The sequence below is a fragment of the Phocoena sinus genome, chromosome 2 (genome assembly GCF_008692025.1).
Source record: "Phocoena sinus isolate mPhoSin1 chromosome 2, mPhoSin1.pri, whole genome shotgun sequence".
NCBI classification, from domain to species: domain Eukaryota; kingdom Metazoa; phylum Chordata; class Mammalia; order Artiodactyla; family Phocoenidae; genus Phocoena; species Phocoena sinus.
In genome coordinates, this window is record NC_045764.1 from 59,657,254 (window position 1) to 59,671,856 (window position 14,603).

Consider the following 14,603-nt stretch of genomic DNA (forward strand, 5'->3'; position numbering starts at 1 on the left):
AACTCCAAAGTGATCCTTCATTGAATAGAAAAGAAAGCAGTATTCTCAAGTTGTTCCTTAACTAATAAGACAAACTCATTATTACTTACTAACTATCACTCTAAAATCCAAGCCTCTAAAGATGTATAAAAATCCACTCTGGATTTATGAAGGAAACTCCTATGGAATCAATTCAGATGAGTCTTCAGAATTACAGCCCTTCTATTTATTTTTGCCCCTTTATTATTCTGATGGTATGGAAAACAGATATGTGAGTAAAGATAAACACATGATATTATTTTAGTACCCAAACAACATTTAAATATTAATGAAATGAAGTACTGACATGACATTTTAAAGTGTATACTACCTAGAAGATGAACTACTTTATTTCTTTTCTACTTATAAATGAACTGACAAAAGATATCATTCTCCTTAAAGTATACACAGGGCAAACCTGAGACTAGAATGACCTCCAAAAGTTTTCATACAGTTTTTAAGATGATTTTATGATTTTAACTGAGGCAAATTAACATCATATAAATGATGCACAAAGATAAATATATAATGTTATTAGCACCAAATTCAAATAAAATAAATATCTTCACATAAATCTACTTGTCTAATACATACAAAGGTTGATTCAAAGTCACTTGCCATTTTTGCGGGAAGGCTTCTGCACTGTCATTGGTGGGCAAGACTGGGCAGGTGCTACATCCGAAGAAGCAGTAGAGCCTGTATGATGAGCCTTTACCTTGTCAGCCCAACTGACACCTGTGGGAGCCAGACGCGGAGCAGCCACTGTGCCAGGTGAACCCCTATGGAGAAAATGACAGCATTTAATAAATCAAATATAAGTTAAAATTTTAAATATATAGTTAATATATTTAAATTTTAAATGCATTATGTGTGTGTGTGCATGTATCCACATATATAGAATAACATACTACCACAGCAATTTAAGGCAAATATACTCATAAATTTATCTTCTTCTAATACCTCATTAATATACCATATTATATGGGAACAAATATAACAAAAAAGCTCTCACCAGATTGGTTTAAAAGAAAATTTCAGTTAAATGGGGAATCTTAAAAAAATTCATATATTTTTTATTTAAAATTTTATTTTCATTTAAAACTCATAACTTTTAATATAAATGTGCATTAATTTGCCAATTTATCGATGTAGGCATTATTAAAACAGGCTTTTTTTGTGTATATTATTTCATACATGATGCCTCATTGACAATGTCCAATTTTGTTTTCTTTAAAATGGAGTGATACTTTAGTGACACCTATTAAATAATCTTAGTACACAATCCTCCTCAATTTTAATAATAATTTCCCCAATCTTTCACAGTTGTCCTATCCACTCATCTGATAGCAAAACGTTAACAGTTCACTTTATGAAAGCTTTCCAAAAACTTATCTTAGTTTTCACAGAAACAATGACTCTTTTACACTCACATTTTAGTGGTTTACTTAATATTTAAGTTATGAGTTAATATATAGACAACTTGAATAAACAAGTTTGGTAACTAACTGCATAGTCTAAAGCATTTAACTCAACCAGGAAGAACAGAATTGCGCATATATACTAAAGTAAGCCTATAAGCCACAATCTTTCAGCATGCTTAAACATGTTTTACAATGATAATAAAGAGTCTCAATTAATCCAATGACATAATACATGGAGATCAGTATGAGAACCTTTACTATGCATGCATTAAAGACTTCCAGGTTAAAATAAACCATGTACTATACAATACTCTGAACCACAGACTAATGGACTGCATTACAGGGAAATTTCCCTTAAACTGGTGATAGAATATAAAAACATTTGGTTTTATTTGCTTATATGTCTTTCCCCCACTCCACTAAGGTCCAAATATTATAAGGTTCCAAAGTCCATCAACCTTCACCTAAGGCAATATTATCTAATAATCTCATATGAAAGCAAAAAATTGGTTCTACTGAATAACACTTTATGAGCTCTTAGTAAGGGCCAAGTATTGATACAATGCCAGATGCTTGTGATAGAGAAGATATGACAAACATCTTGCCTTAAAGAAGGTCATAATATAAGTACAAAGAATAAACAAACATTAAAAATTTTAACACACTGAGGGTTTGAGGTAGCTGCTGTCGTGGGGTGGATAAGGCAAATCAGCAAGCCACTCCAGTAGCCAGTCACAGGAGAGCAATGCTTTGGACCTGCCATCAGCTTATGACACATGGGATTATGTGTTGCAGAGACCCAGCAAGGAGGTCCACAGTGAGGCTTTTAGTCCTGAGGGAGACCTTTCTATTCCTTGCTCTTGTGATGTGGATCCAGCTGTGTGGCTGACAGGGTCTTGGTGCTCCTGCCTGAGCCTCTGAGGTGGGAGAGCCAAATACAGAACACTGGACCATCAGAGACCTCCCGGCCCCACATAATATCAATTGGCGAGAGCTCTCACAGACATCTCCGTCTCAATGCTAAGACCCACATGCACCCAACGGCCAGCAAATTCCAGTGCTGGATGTCCCATGCCAAACAACTAGCAAGACAGGAACACAACCCTATCCATTAGCAGAGAGGCTGCCTAAAATCATACTAAGTTCACAGACACCCCAAAGCACACAACCACATGCGGCCCTACCCACCAGAAAGACAAGATCCAGCCCCACCCACCAGAACACAGGCACCAATCCCCTCTGCCAGGAAGCCTATACAAGTCACTAAACCAACCTCACCCACTGAGGGCAGAAACGGAACACAACAGGAACTACGAACATGCAGCCCGCAAAAAGGAGACCCGAAACACAGTAAGTTAAGCAAAATGAGAAGACAGAGAAATACACAGCAGATGAAGGAGCAAAGTAAAAACCCACCACACCAAACAAATGAAGAGGAATTAGGCAGTCTACCTGAAAAAGAATTCAGAGTAATGATAGTAAAGATGATCCAAAATCTTGGAAACAGAATAGAAAAAACAGAAGAAATGTTTAACAAGGACCTAGAAGAACTAAAGAGCAAATGAACAATGATGAACAACACAATAAATGAAATTTAAAGTTCTCCAGAAGGAAGCAATAGCAGTACAACTGAGGCAGAAGAATGGATAAGTGCGTAGAAAGTAAAATAGTGGAAATAACTACCACAGATCAGAAGAAAAAAGAATGAAAAGAATTGAGGACAGTCTCAGAGACCTCTGGGACAACACTGAATGCACCAACATTCAAATTATAGGGGTCCCAGAAGAAGAAGAGAAAAAGAAAGGGACTGAGAAAATAGTTGAAGAGATTATGGCTGAAAACTTCACTAATATGGGAAAGGAAATAGTCAATAAAGTAAACGAAGCACAGAGATTCCTATACAGGATAAATCCAAGGAGAAACACGCAAAGACACAAATAATTCAAGCTATCACAAATTAAATACAAAGAAAAAATATTAAAAGCAGCAAGGGAAAAGCAACAAATAACATACAAGAGAATCCCCATAAGGTTAACACCTGATCTTTCAGCAGAAACTTTGCAACCAAGAAGAGAGTGGCAGGACATATTTAAAGTGATGACAAGGAAAAACTCACAACCAAGATTACTCTCCCCAGCAAGGATCTCATTCAGATTCAACAGAGAAATTAAAACCTTTACAGACAAGCAAAAGTTAAGAGAATTCAGCACCACCAAATCAGCTTTACAACAAATGCTAAAGGAACTTCTCTAGGCAGGAAACACAAGAGAAGGAAAAGACCTACAATAACAAACCCACAACAATTAAGAACATGATAGAACTACCATATGAAGCAGCAATCCAACTACTGGGCATATAATCTGAGAAAACCATAATTCAAAGAGTCGTGTACCAAAATGTTCATTGCAGCTGTATTTACAATAGCCAGGACATGGAAGCAACCTAAGTATCCATTAACAGATGAATGGATAAAGAAGATGTGGCACATATATACAATGGAATATTACTCAGCCATAAAAAGAAATGAAATTGAGTTATTTGTAGTAAGGTGGATGGACCTAGAGTCTGTCATACAGAGTGAAGTAAGTCACAAAGAGTAAAACAAATACTGTATGTTAACACATATATATGGAATCTAAGAAAAAAAAAAGTCATGAAGAACCTAGGGGTAAGACGGGAATAAAGACACAGAACTACTAGAGCATGGACTTGAGGATATGGGAAGGGGGAAGGGTAAGCTGTGACAAAGTGAGAGAGTGGCATGGACATTATATACACTACCAAACGTAAAACAGATAGCTAGTGGGAAGTAGCCCCATAGCACAGGGAGATCAGCTAGGTGGTTTGTGACCACCTACAGGGGTGGGATAGGGAGGGTGGGAGGGAGGAAGATGCAAGAGGGAAGAGATATGGGGATATATATATGTATAGCTGATTCACTTTGTTATAAAGCAGAAACTGACACACCATTGTAAAGCAGCTATACTCCAATAAAGATGTTAAAATAAAAAGAACATGGTAATAGGAACATACATATCGATAACTACCTTAAATGTAAATGGATTAAATGCTCCAACCAAAAGATATAGACTGGCTGAATGGATACAAATACAAGAAACGTATATATGCTATATACAAGGGACCCACTTCAGACCTAGGGATACATACAGACTGAAAGTGAGGGAGTGGACAGAGATATTCCATGAAAATGGAAATGAAAAGAAAGTTGGAGTAGCAATCCTCATATAAGACAAAATAGACTTTAAAATAAAGACTATTACAAGAGACAAAAAAGGCCACTACATAATGATTAAGGGATAAATTGAAGAAGATATAACAATTGTAAGTATTTGTGCACCCAACACAGGAGCACCTCAATACATAAGGCAAATGCTAACAGCCATAAAAGGGGAAATCGACAATAACACAATGATAGTAGGGGACTATAACATCCCTCTTCCACCAATGCACAGATCATCCAAAATGAAAATATTTAAGGAAACAAAAGCTTTAAATGACATATTAAACAAGATGGACTTAATCTATATTTGTAGGACATTCCATCCAAAAACAAAAGAATACACTTTCTTCTTAAGTGCTCAAGGAACACTCTCTAGGATAAATCATATCTTGGGTCACAAATCAAGCCTTGGTAAATTTAAGAAAATTGAAACCGTATCAAGTATCTTTTCTGACCACAATGCTATGTGACTAGAAATCAATTACAGGAAAAAAAAACTGTAAAAATTACAAACACATGGAAGCTAAACAGTACACTACTAAATAACCAAGAGATCACTGAAGAAATCAAAGAGTAAATCAAAAAATACCTAGAAACAAACGACAATGAAAACACAATGACCCTAAACCTAGGGGAGGGAGCAAAAGCAGTTCTAAGAGGGAACTTTATAGCAATACAATCCTACCTCAAGAAACAAGAAACATCTCAAATAAACAACATAACCTTACATCTAAAGCAATTAGAGAAAGAAGAACAAAAAACCCGCAGTTAGCAGAAGGAAAGAAATCATAAGGATCAGATCAGAAATAAATGAAAAAGAAATAAAGGAAACAACAGAAAGATCAATAAAACTAAAAGCTGGTACTTTGAGAAGATAAACAAAACTGATAAACCATTAGCCAGACTCATCAAGAAAATACAGAAGAAGACTCAAATCAACAGAATTAGAAATGAAAAAACAGAAGTAACAACTGACACTTCAGAAATACAAAAAATCATGAGATTACTACAAGCAACTATATGCCACTAAAACAGACAACCTGAAAGAAAAGGACAAATTCTTAGAAAAGCACAACCGTCCGAGACTGAACCAGGAAGAAATAGAAAATATAAACAGACCAATCACAAACAATGAAATTGAAACTGTGATTAAAAATCTTGCAATAAACAAAAGCCCAAGACCAGATGGCTTCATAGGCGAATTCTAGAGAATTCATTTAGAAAAGAGCTAATAACACCTATCCTTCTCAAACTCTTCCAAAATATAGCAGAGGGAGGAACACTCCCAAACTCATTCTACAAGGCCACCATCACCCTGATACCAAAACCAGACAAAGATATCACAAAAAAAGAAAACTACAGGCCAACATCACTGATGAACATAGACGCAAAAATCCTCAACAAAATACTAGCAAACAGAATCCAACAGCACATTAAAAGGATCATATACCATGATCAAGTAGAGTTTATCCCAGGAATGCAAGGATTCTTCAATATATGCAAATCAATCGATGTGATACACCATAATAATAAATTGAGGGATAAAAACCATATGACCATCTCAACAGAGGCAGAAAAAGCTTTCAACGAAATTGAACACCCACTTATGATAAATATGCTCCAGAAAGTAGGCACAGAGGGAACCTATCTCAACATAATAAAGGCCATATATGACAAACCCACAGCAACATGGCTCTCAATAGTGAAACTCTGAAACCATTTCCTCTAAGACCAGGAACAAAACAAGGTTGCTGACTCTCACCAAGATTGTTCAACACAGTTTTGGAAGTTTTAGCCACAGCAATCAGAGACAAAAAAGAAATAGAAGGAATCCAAATCCAAAAAGAAAAAGTAAAACTGTCACTGTTTGCAGATGACATGATACTGTACATAGAGAATCCTAAAGATTCACCAGAAAACTACTAGAGCTAATCAATGAATTTGGTAAAGTAGCAGGATAAAAATTAATGCACACAAATCTTTTGCATTCCTATACACTAAGATGAAAAATCTGAAAGAGGAATTAAGGAAACACTCCCATTTACCATTTCAATGAAAAGAATAAAATACCTAGGAATAAACCTACCTAAGGACACAAAACACCAGTATGTGGAAAACTATAAGACACTGATGAAAGAAATTAAAGACAATACAAACAGATAGAGAGATATAGAATGTTCTTGGACTGGAAAAATCAACATTGTGAAAATGACTATACTACCCAAAGCAATCTACAGATTCAGTGCAATTCCTATCAAACTACCACTGGCATTTTTCACAGAACTAGAACAAAAAATTTCACAACTTGTATGGAAGCACAAAAGGCCCCAAATAACCAAAGCAATCTTGAGAAGGAAAAACAGAGCTGGAGGAATAAGGCTCCCTGACTTCAGACTATACTACAAAGCTACAGTAATCAAGACAGTATGGTACTGGCACAAAAATAGAAACACAGATCAATGGAAAAGGATAGAAACCCCAAAGATAAATCCACGCACATATGGTCACCTTATCTTTGAGAACGGAGGCAAAAATATACAATGGAGAAAAGACAGCCTCTTCAATAAGTGGTGCTGGGAAAACTGGACAGGTACATGTAAAAGAATGAAATTAGAACACTTCCTAACACCATACACAAAAATAAACTCAAAATGGATTAAAGACTTAAATATAAGGCCAGACTCTATAAAACTCTCAGAAGAAAACATAGGCAAAACACTCTATGACATAAATCAAAGCAAGATCCTTTTTGACCCACCTTCTAGAGAAATGGTAATAAAAACAAAAATAAACAAATGGGACCTAATGAAACTTAAAAGCTTTTGCACAGCAAAGGAAACCATAAATAAGACAAAAAGACAACCCTCAGAATGGGAGAAAATATTTGCAAATGAAGCAACTGACAAAGGATTAATCTCCAAAATATACAAGCAGCTCATGCAGCTTAATATCAGAAAAACAAACAACACAATCCAAAAATGGTCAGAAGACCTAAATAGACATTTCTCCAAGGAAGATATACAGATTGTCAACAAACAGATGAAAGGATGCTCAACATCACTAATCATTCGAGAAATGCAAATCAAAACTACAATGAGGTATCACCTCACACCAGTCAGAATGGCCATCTTCAAGAAATCTACAAACAATAAATGCTGGAGAGGGTGTGGAGAAAAGGGAACCCTCCTGCACTGTTGGTGGGGATGTAAATTGATACAGCCACTATGGAGAAGAGTATGGAGGTTCCTTAAAAAACTAAAAATAGAACTACCATACGACCCAGCAATTCCACTACTGGGCATATATGCTGAGAAAACCATAATTCAAAAACAGTCATGTACCACAATGTTCACTGCAGCTCTATGTACAATAGCCAGGACATGGAAGCAACCTAAGTGTCCATCGACATATGAAATGGAAAAAGAATATGTGGCACATATATACACTGGAATATTACTCAGCCATAAAAAGAAAAAGAAATTGATTTGTAGTGGTGGATGGACCTAGATTCTGTCATACAGAGTGAAATAAGAAAGAGAAAAACAAATACCATATGCTAATGCATAAATACAGAATCTAAAAAAAAAAAAGGTCTGATGAACCTAGGGGCAGGATAGGAATAAAAACACAGATGTAGAGAATGGACTTGAGTACATGGGGAGTGGGAAGGGTAAGTTGGGATGAAGTGAGAGAGAAGCATTGACATATATACACCACCAAATGTAAAATAGCTAGTGGGAAGAAGCTGCATAGCACAGAGAGATCAGCTTGGTGCTTTGTGACCACTTAGAGGGGTGGGATAGGGAGGATGGGAGGGAGACGCAATAGGGAGGGGATATGGGGATATATGTGTACATATAGTTGATTCACCTTGTTATACAGCAGAAGCTAACACACCATTGTAAAGCAATTATACTCCAATAAAGATGTTAAAAAATATTTTTAACACATTGAAAATCTAATAATATAAGTATATGCAAGGTTCAGCAGTAACAAGAGATAAAAATGACTGTGACACGGTGGGGTGGGGTGGGGTGGGCAGTGAAGGGAGCAGTAAGAAGCCATGAATAAAGGGTAAGTTTTAACAGAAGAAAGATAACTGACCAAGTAAACTACTCACCAATCCTCACACTACACATCAAATGTTAAGACTCACTCTAAAGAACTAAAGTCCAAACAAATTTTCGTCTTTAAAAACAAATTTTGCCAGGGAAATTTAAGGAAAACAACAGTGATGACTGTGATGAACAATATCATAGATGACAGAGCTGTGAATAGCATTTTGGGCAAACAGGGGCTAACTTAAAAGGAAAAGTTGGAGAAGCTGCCTCAGGAGGCAAAAAGGAGAAATGCTGATAAGTGCTTAAATTAAAAGAGTTGCCTCAGGGCTTCCCTAATCTCTCACCTCTGACTGACCTGGCTCTGAGGAAGCAGGAACTGACAGTAAAGGCAGGATTGTAAACTCCAGAGCACCGGAAGACATAGTGATCACATGTAAGACCAGACAAGAGCTAGGAGATTTACTGGTTCAAGGTGATTTACTGATTCAAGGCATTTAAGGAAACCTCTGTCAAATCATTAGCTGACAGCTAAGATAACTGAGCAGAGACTTTAGTGACTACACATGACAAAGAACATAGACTTCATAAAATTAGTTCAAGGAAGTCACTAAACAAACAAATAGCAATAAAACCACCACCACTAAACAGCCACAACAACAAATCCTGGAAAGGGTAGCAATCTGATCCCCAGAGCTGTTGCATTATATGATTTAAAATGTCCAGTTTTTAACAACAACAACAAAAAACATAAGATATGCAAAGAAACAGGAAGGTATGGCTTACTCACAGACACACAAAAAGAACAGTAACTGAAAGAGGTCCTCAAGGAAGCCTGAACTTTGGACTTGCTAGACAAAGACTTTACATGAGCTATTATAAATATGTTCAAATAATATCTAAGAACAAAAGGCAACCACATCTAAAAATAAAGTATGATAACATTTCATCAAATACAGAATATCAATAAAGAGAGATTAAATATAAAAAAAACTACATAGATGTTCTGGAGTTGAAAAGTACAATAATGGAAATGAAAAGTTCACCAGAGGGGCTCAACAGCATAACTGAGCTTGCAAAATAAAAAAACAGCAAATTTGAAGACAGGTAAAGTGAGACTATCTAACCCAAGAAACACAAAGAAAAAGAATGCAGGCATTTGAACAGAGTCTCAAAGACCTGTGGAACACCATCATGATTACCAGCACAGGTATAGTGGGATTCCCAGAGGAGAGAAAGGGACAGAAGGAATATCTGCAGAAATAATGGACAAAAGCTTCCCAAATTTGATGAAAAACATTCATCTACAAATCCAAAAAGCTCAACAAAAACCAAAGACAAAGAGAGAATTCTGAGAGCAGCAAGAGAAAACTGAGGCATCTCATGAAAGGATTCCCAATAAGAATAACAGTTTGTATCTCACCAGAAGCCACGGAAGCCAGAAGGTAGTGAGAGGACATAGTCAAAGTGCTAAAAGAAAAAGACTCTCAACCAAGAATTCTATGCACAGCAAAACTATCCTTCAAAACCTGAAGAATAAGATATTCTCAGATAAACAAAAACTGAGAAAAAATGTCACTAGCAGACCTGCCCAATAAGATATATTAAAGGGAGTTCTTCTGGTTGAAATGATAGGACACTAGACAGTAACTTGAATCCACATGAAGAAATAAAGAGGACCACTAAAAGTAACTACATAGGTAAATTCAAAAGACAATACAAACTTATTTTTTCTTGGAACCCTTTTCTTCTTGTATGTGATATAAAAGTCAACTGCAGGGCTTCCCTGGTGGCGCAGTGGTTGAGAGTCCGCCTGCCGATGCAGGGGATGCGGGTTCATGCCCCGGTCTGGGAAGGTCCCACATGCTGCAGAGCGTCTGGGCCCGTGAGCCATGGCCACTGAGCCTGCGTGTCCGGAGCCTGTGCTCCGCAGCGGGAGAGGCCACAACAGTGAGAGGCCCGCGTACCGCAAAAAAAAAAAAAAAAAAAAGTCAACTGCATAAAACAATAATTATAAAACTGTGTTGATGAGATTATAATGTATAAAGATGTAATCCATATGATAATATGGATAACACAGTTTATGATATATTTAGATCATTTGTTGTGAAAGAAATTGCCAGTTGATGTTACAAATCATTTAGCATGAAATATGTTTATGAGTTTTAATTTTTGGATCCTAATTATGTTTGAATATATAACATTTCCTGAAACTTAAACTTTACTCTCCTGGATTTTTTTAACTTTTTATTCAAACAATTTCAAACATAAACAAAAACATATACATGGATATATTTATAGTGAAATACCAGTTTTATAATACTATATTACCCACAAAAAAATTATTTACTGTAATGCAAGCCTCAGTAGGCTTTTCTGAGTTCATCTCACCCAAAATTTAAGCTTCTTCGAGCATTTGACGTTACACTTATTCTATCTGTTGACGGACTTGGAATCACATGACGTCCTGGGGACATCTTCTTTACTTCCCATGCCAATGAAGTTGGTCTGCCAATTCAAGACATACAGCAGATTAACAGAGAAAAGGGGTGGCAGGGGGAGGGGTAATCTAATCTTTTCTCTTGGTTGTTAGTGCATGAAAACACAAGCAGGTCACAATTTTTCCCTAGCACATTGTTTTCCAGAAAGTTACCACATTACCAGTAAGTAACCCCAGATGATGCATGGTCCAGGATTTTCCACCCACTACAGCACAGCAGCATAACTGTAATTATCTAAAAAAGGGCTATGGGGTTACAAAGACAGGATATAAACTACTTATATTTTAAAAGCTTCCATACACCCAGCTAAAAACACATTAAAAAGGCAATGGTACTAATTCTGGCTGCTTGTGTCTAATATCCTTGGAGAGCTAAGTGTGCAGAACCGAGATCAAGACAGAAATACAGTGGTGAGGGTTAAAATGTAGAATACACAGGAAAATATGAAGTCTTCGTCCTCTACCTCTTAATCACCTGTGAGAGTGACATCATAGACATTTCACTGCTCTTTGTTATAAAAGCTAACTATTCCTCCTTCTTCACTGGCCCCACAACCAATCAGCTGATAGGATGCACAATCTCTACTAAAATGTTTTTTCTGAAGCAACATCTTCTTTATCCTTATGCCCTCAATCAGACCTCCATAACTCCCCAAATCTCCTTGCCTCTTACTTTCCATTTAATCTAGTGATTGTGATTTTTTTCCCATTAAAAAGTAAAATTTATTGTTAGAAAACAAGAAAATTCAGATAGATGATTATCCAAATAAAGTCAAAGCTTTTGATAACTTATTGCTAAATTGCCTTTCAGAAAGGTTGTAACAAATTACACTTCCACCAGATGAAAAGTACCCATTTTACTTTAACGTTGCCAGTAGTTGGTATCTTGTCTTAAATTTTTCGTTGGCTTGTGAAAGAGACAATATTGCTTGCAAAGCCTAAAGTATTTACTATCTGGCACTTTACAGAAAAAGTCTGCTGACTCCCGTGCTAGAGTTTCAGTCTTTGATGAGTTCTTTTTCCTACAAGGATGTCAATAAAGATGTTTAGTTGAAAAAAAACATTCACTGGCAAAATGGTATTTGCTTTTGTTTTTTAAATTATAATACACTTACTATCATTACAAGTGAGGCTGAACTTTTTCACCAGCCATTTAAACTTCATCTTTTGGGATTTGTACATTGGTATCTACTGCCCATTTTATCCACTGATACTTGCATCATTTTCTAATTGATTTGCAATCATTTACTACTACTACCATTATTATTACTATTATGGCTACAAATCTTGTCACATACATGACATAACTGTTTCACTTGTAATTATTTTTTTATGTACAAAGGCATATTTTCTTCCTGTTAAATCAAGCCTATCGATATTTTCCTTTGTGCTTTTTGCCTTTGTCTCACAAAGTCCTTACCCACAATAAAAATATATAAATATTTATACTTTCTTTTCTAAGCATGTACAACATCAGTTTTTACATTTACATTTCAAGTCTGGGTGAAATAAATTTTGATGCATGATTTGAGGAATGAAAGATGGATAATGCCATCTACAGGAAATTTAAGGTTGCTTTCTATATCTGGGAGCTGCCTCAGGAGGCAAAAAGGAGAAACGCTGATAAGTGCGTAAGTTAAAAGAGTCGCCTCAGGGCTTCCCTGGTGGCACAGTGGTTAAGAATCCACCTGCCAATGTAGGGGACACGTGTTTGAGCCCTGGTCCAGGAAGATCCCACATGCTGTGGAGCAAAGAAGCCCGTGCACCACAACTACTGAGCCAGCACTCCAGAGCCCACAAGCCACAACTACTGAAGCCCACGTGCCGCAACTACTGAAGCCCATGCGGCTAGAGCCTGTGCTCTGCAACAAGAGAAGCCACCGCAGTGAGAAGCCCGCGCACCGCAATGAAGAGTAGCCCACGCTCGCCGCCACTAGAGAAAGCCCGCACACAGCAACAAAGACCCAACACAGCCATAAATAAATACGCAATGCAGCCATAAATAAATAAATAAATAAATAGTTGCCTCAAGTATATTTTTGTAGGACATGAATAGCTGTTGGACATGGCCTCACAAGCTTTCTCAATACAATCTTCAACATAGCCACTGTTAGCTTAGAGTTTGCAAGCAAGAAAATTAAAAAATCTAGTTAGCTTTTTTAATGCACTAATGGTTATATTACAAACCCTTTTTGGATATAAGGAACAGGAACTCCATCAAATTAAATAAAAAAGAAAAAAGTAATAAAGACTTATTGTAAGGATACAAACTGTAAAATGTCAAGGACATCCTCAAGGTGGCTCATGATTAGCCACCTGGAAGAGGCAGGCTTTAAAGCAACACTCTTAAACTCTCAAAGACCACATGATTTCTCTCATTTCTGCCTCTCTCTGTACATCTATTCCATTTTCTTTGAAATTGCTTTCCTCTGCTTATCTTTACAAGGGCAATATAGTCACCAATCACAAATCAGCGTGATGATCTCTTAACTTGGTTCAACCCAGTGAAGGAATGTACCCCCCACCCCTGCCCAATCTAATCACCTATTACCAAGGCGTAAAGACGAAACTGCTTGTTACAAAGACAACTAGGCTTGATCCACCCAGGGACAGAGTAAAAAATTTTCATTGTGAGAAAAAAATATTAAAAGGCTCAACATATCATGGCTTCCTTGAATTTGGTTTCCTGGGAATCAAGACTTCCTGGATTTGTCTCTTGGGATTCCTTCACTCTCTTGATTTCCCCCTGGGGCTGATACACTAGGATGGGATAAAAGATACGTTCTCTATAGGACGGTTCCACTCACTGAGACTGAACCAAGGTTAAATCTAAGGGAAAGAGGCAGCCTAGGCCTGTTTTCTCTGGGTAAAAAGGCATCATTGTAGCTCCATGTGAACTGACCCATTTCACAAGGGCTCAGGTTTCACTTTTAAGTCTAAACGAAATAGTAAATTGTTCTTTTGCCTTTGCACATAACCAAAATGATACTAAATCCAGTTGGATTACCTATCTCTGGAATATCTCTCAACTCTCCCTAGTGCCTTTACTCTAGTCTGAGTAGCCATCATCTATAAACTATACTGATGAATCTCAACCTTCCCACACTACAGCCAGAAAGATCTTATAAAAACACAAGCCTGGTATGTGGTTTCCTTACTTAAGAACCTTTACGGCTCAAAATAAAGTCTAAGGTTTTTATCATGTCTACAGAGTCCTACATAATCTGGTCTCACCCTACCTCTCTAGGCTCCTCTCATGCCACTTTTCCCGTGCTCTCTTCACTCCAGCCCTGCTAAACTTTAAATTCTTGACTACACTGTGCTCTCTTCCACCTCCAGGATATCATACACCATCACCTCTACCT

At 36.9% G+C, this 14,603-nt stretch overlaps 1 protein-coding gene across 5 annotated transcripts in view; it reads right to left on the reverse strand.

Annotated features, from left to right (window-relative positions):
* SCAPER (S-phase cyclin A associated protein in the ER) overlaps positions 1 to 14,603 on the reverse strand; it is a 523,563-nt gene that overhangs the window by 389,085 nt on the left and 119,875 nt on the right. For 4 of the 5 annotated variants that reach the window (XM_032623630.1, XM_032623632.1, XM_032623631.1 and 1 more), the window contains 2 exons: positions 11,130 to 11,246; positions 637 to 797 (listed from right to left, as the gene is read on the reverse strand). In XM_032623630.1, coding sequence (XP_032479521.1) covers positions 637 to 797; positions 11,130 to 11,246 — 278 coding nt within the window. The remainder of the gene's footprint in view (positions 1 to 636; positions 798 to 11,129; positions 11,247 to 14,603) is intronic. The other variant, XM_032623633.1, reaches the window with a different exon arrangement.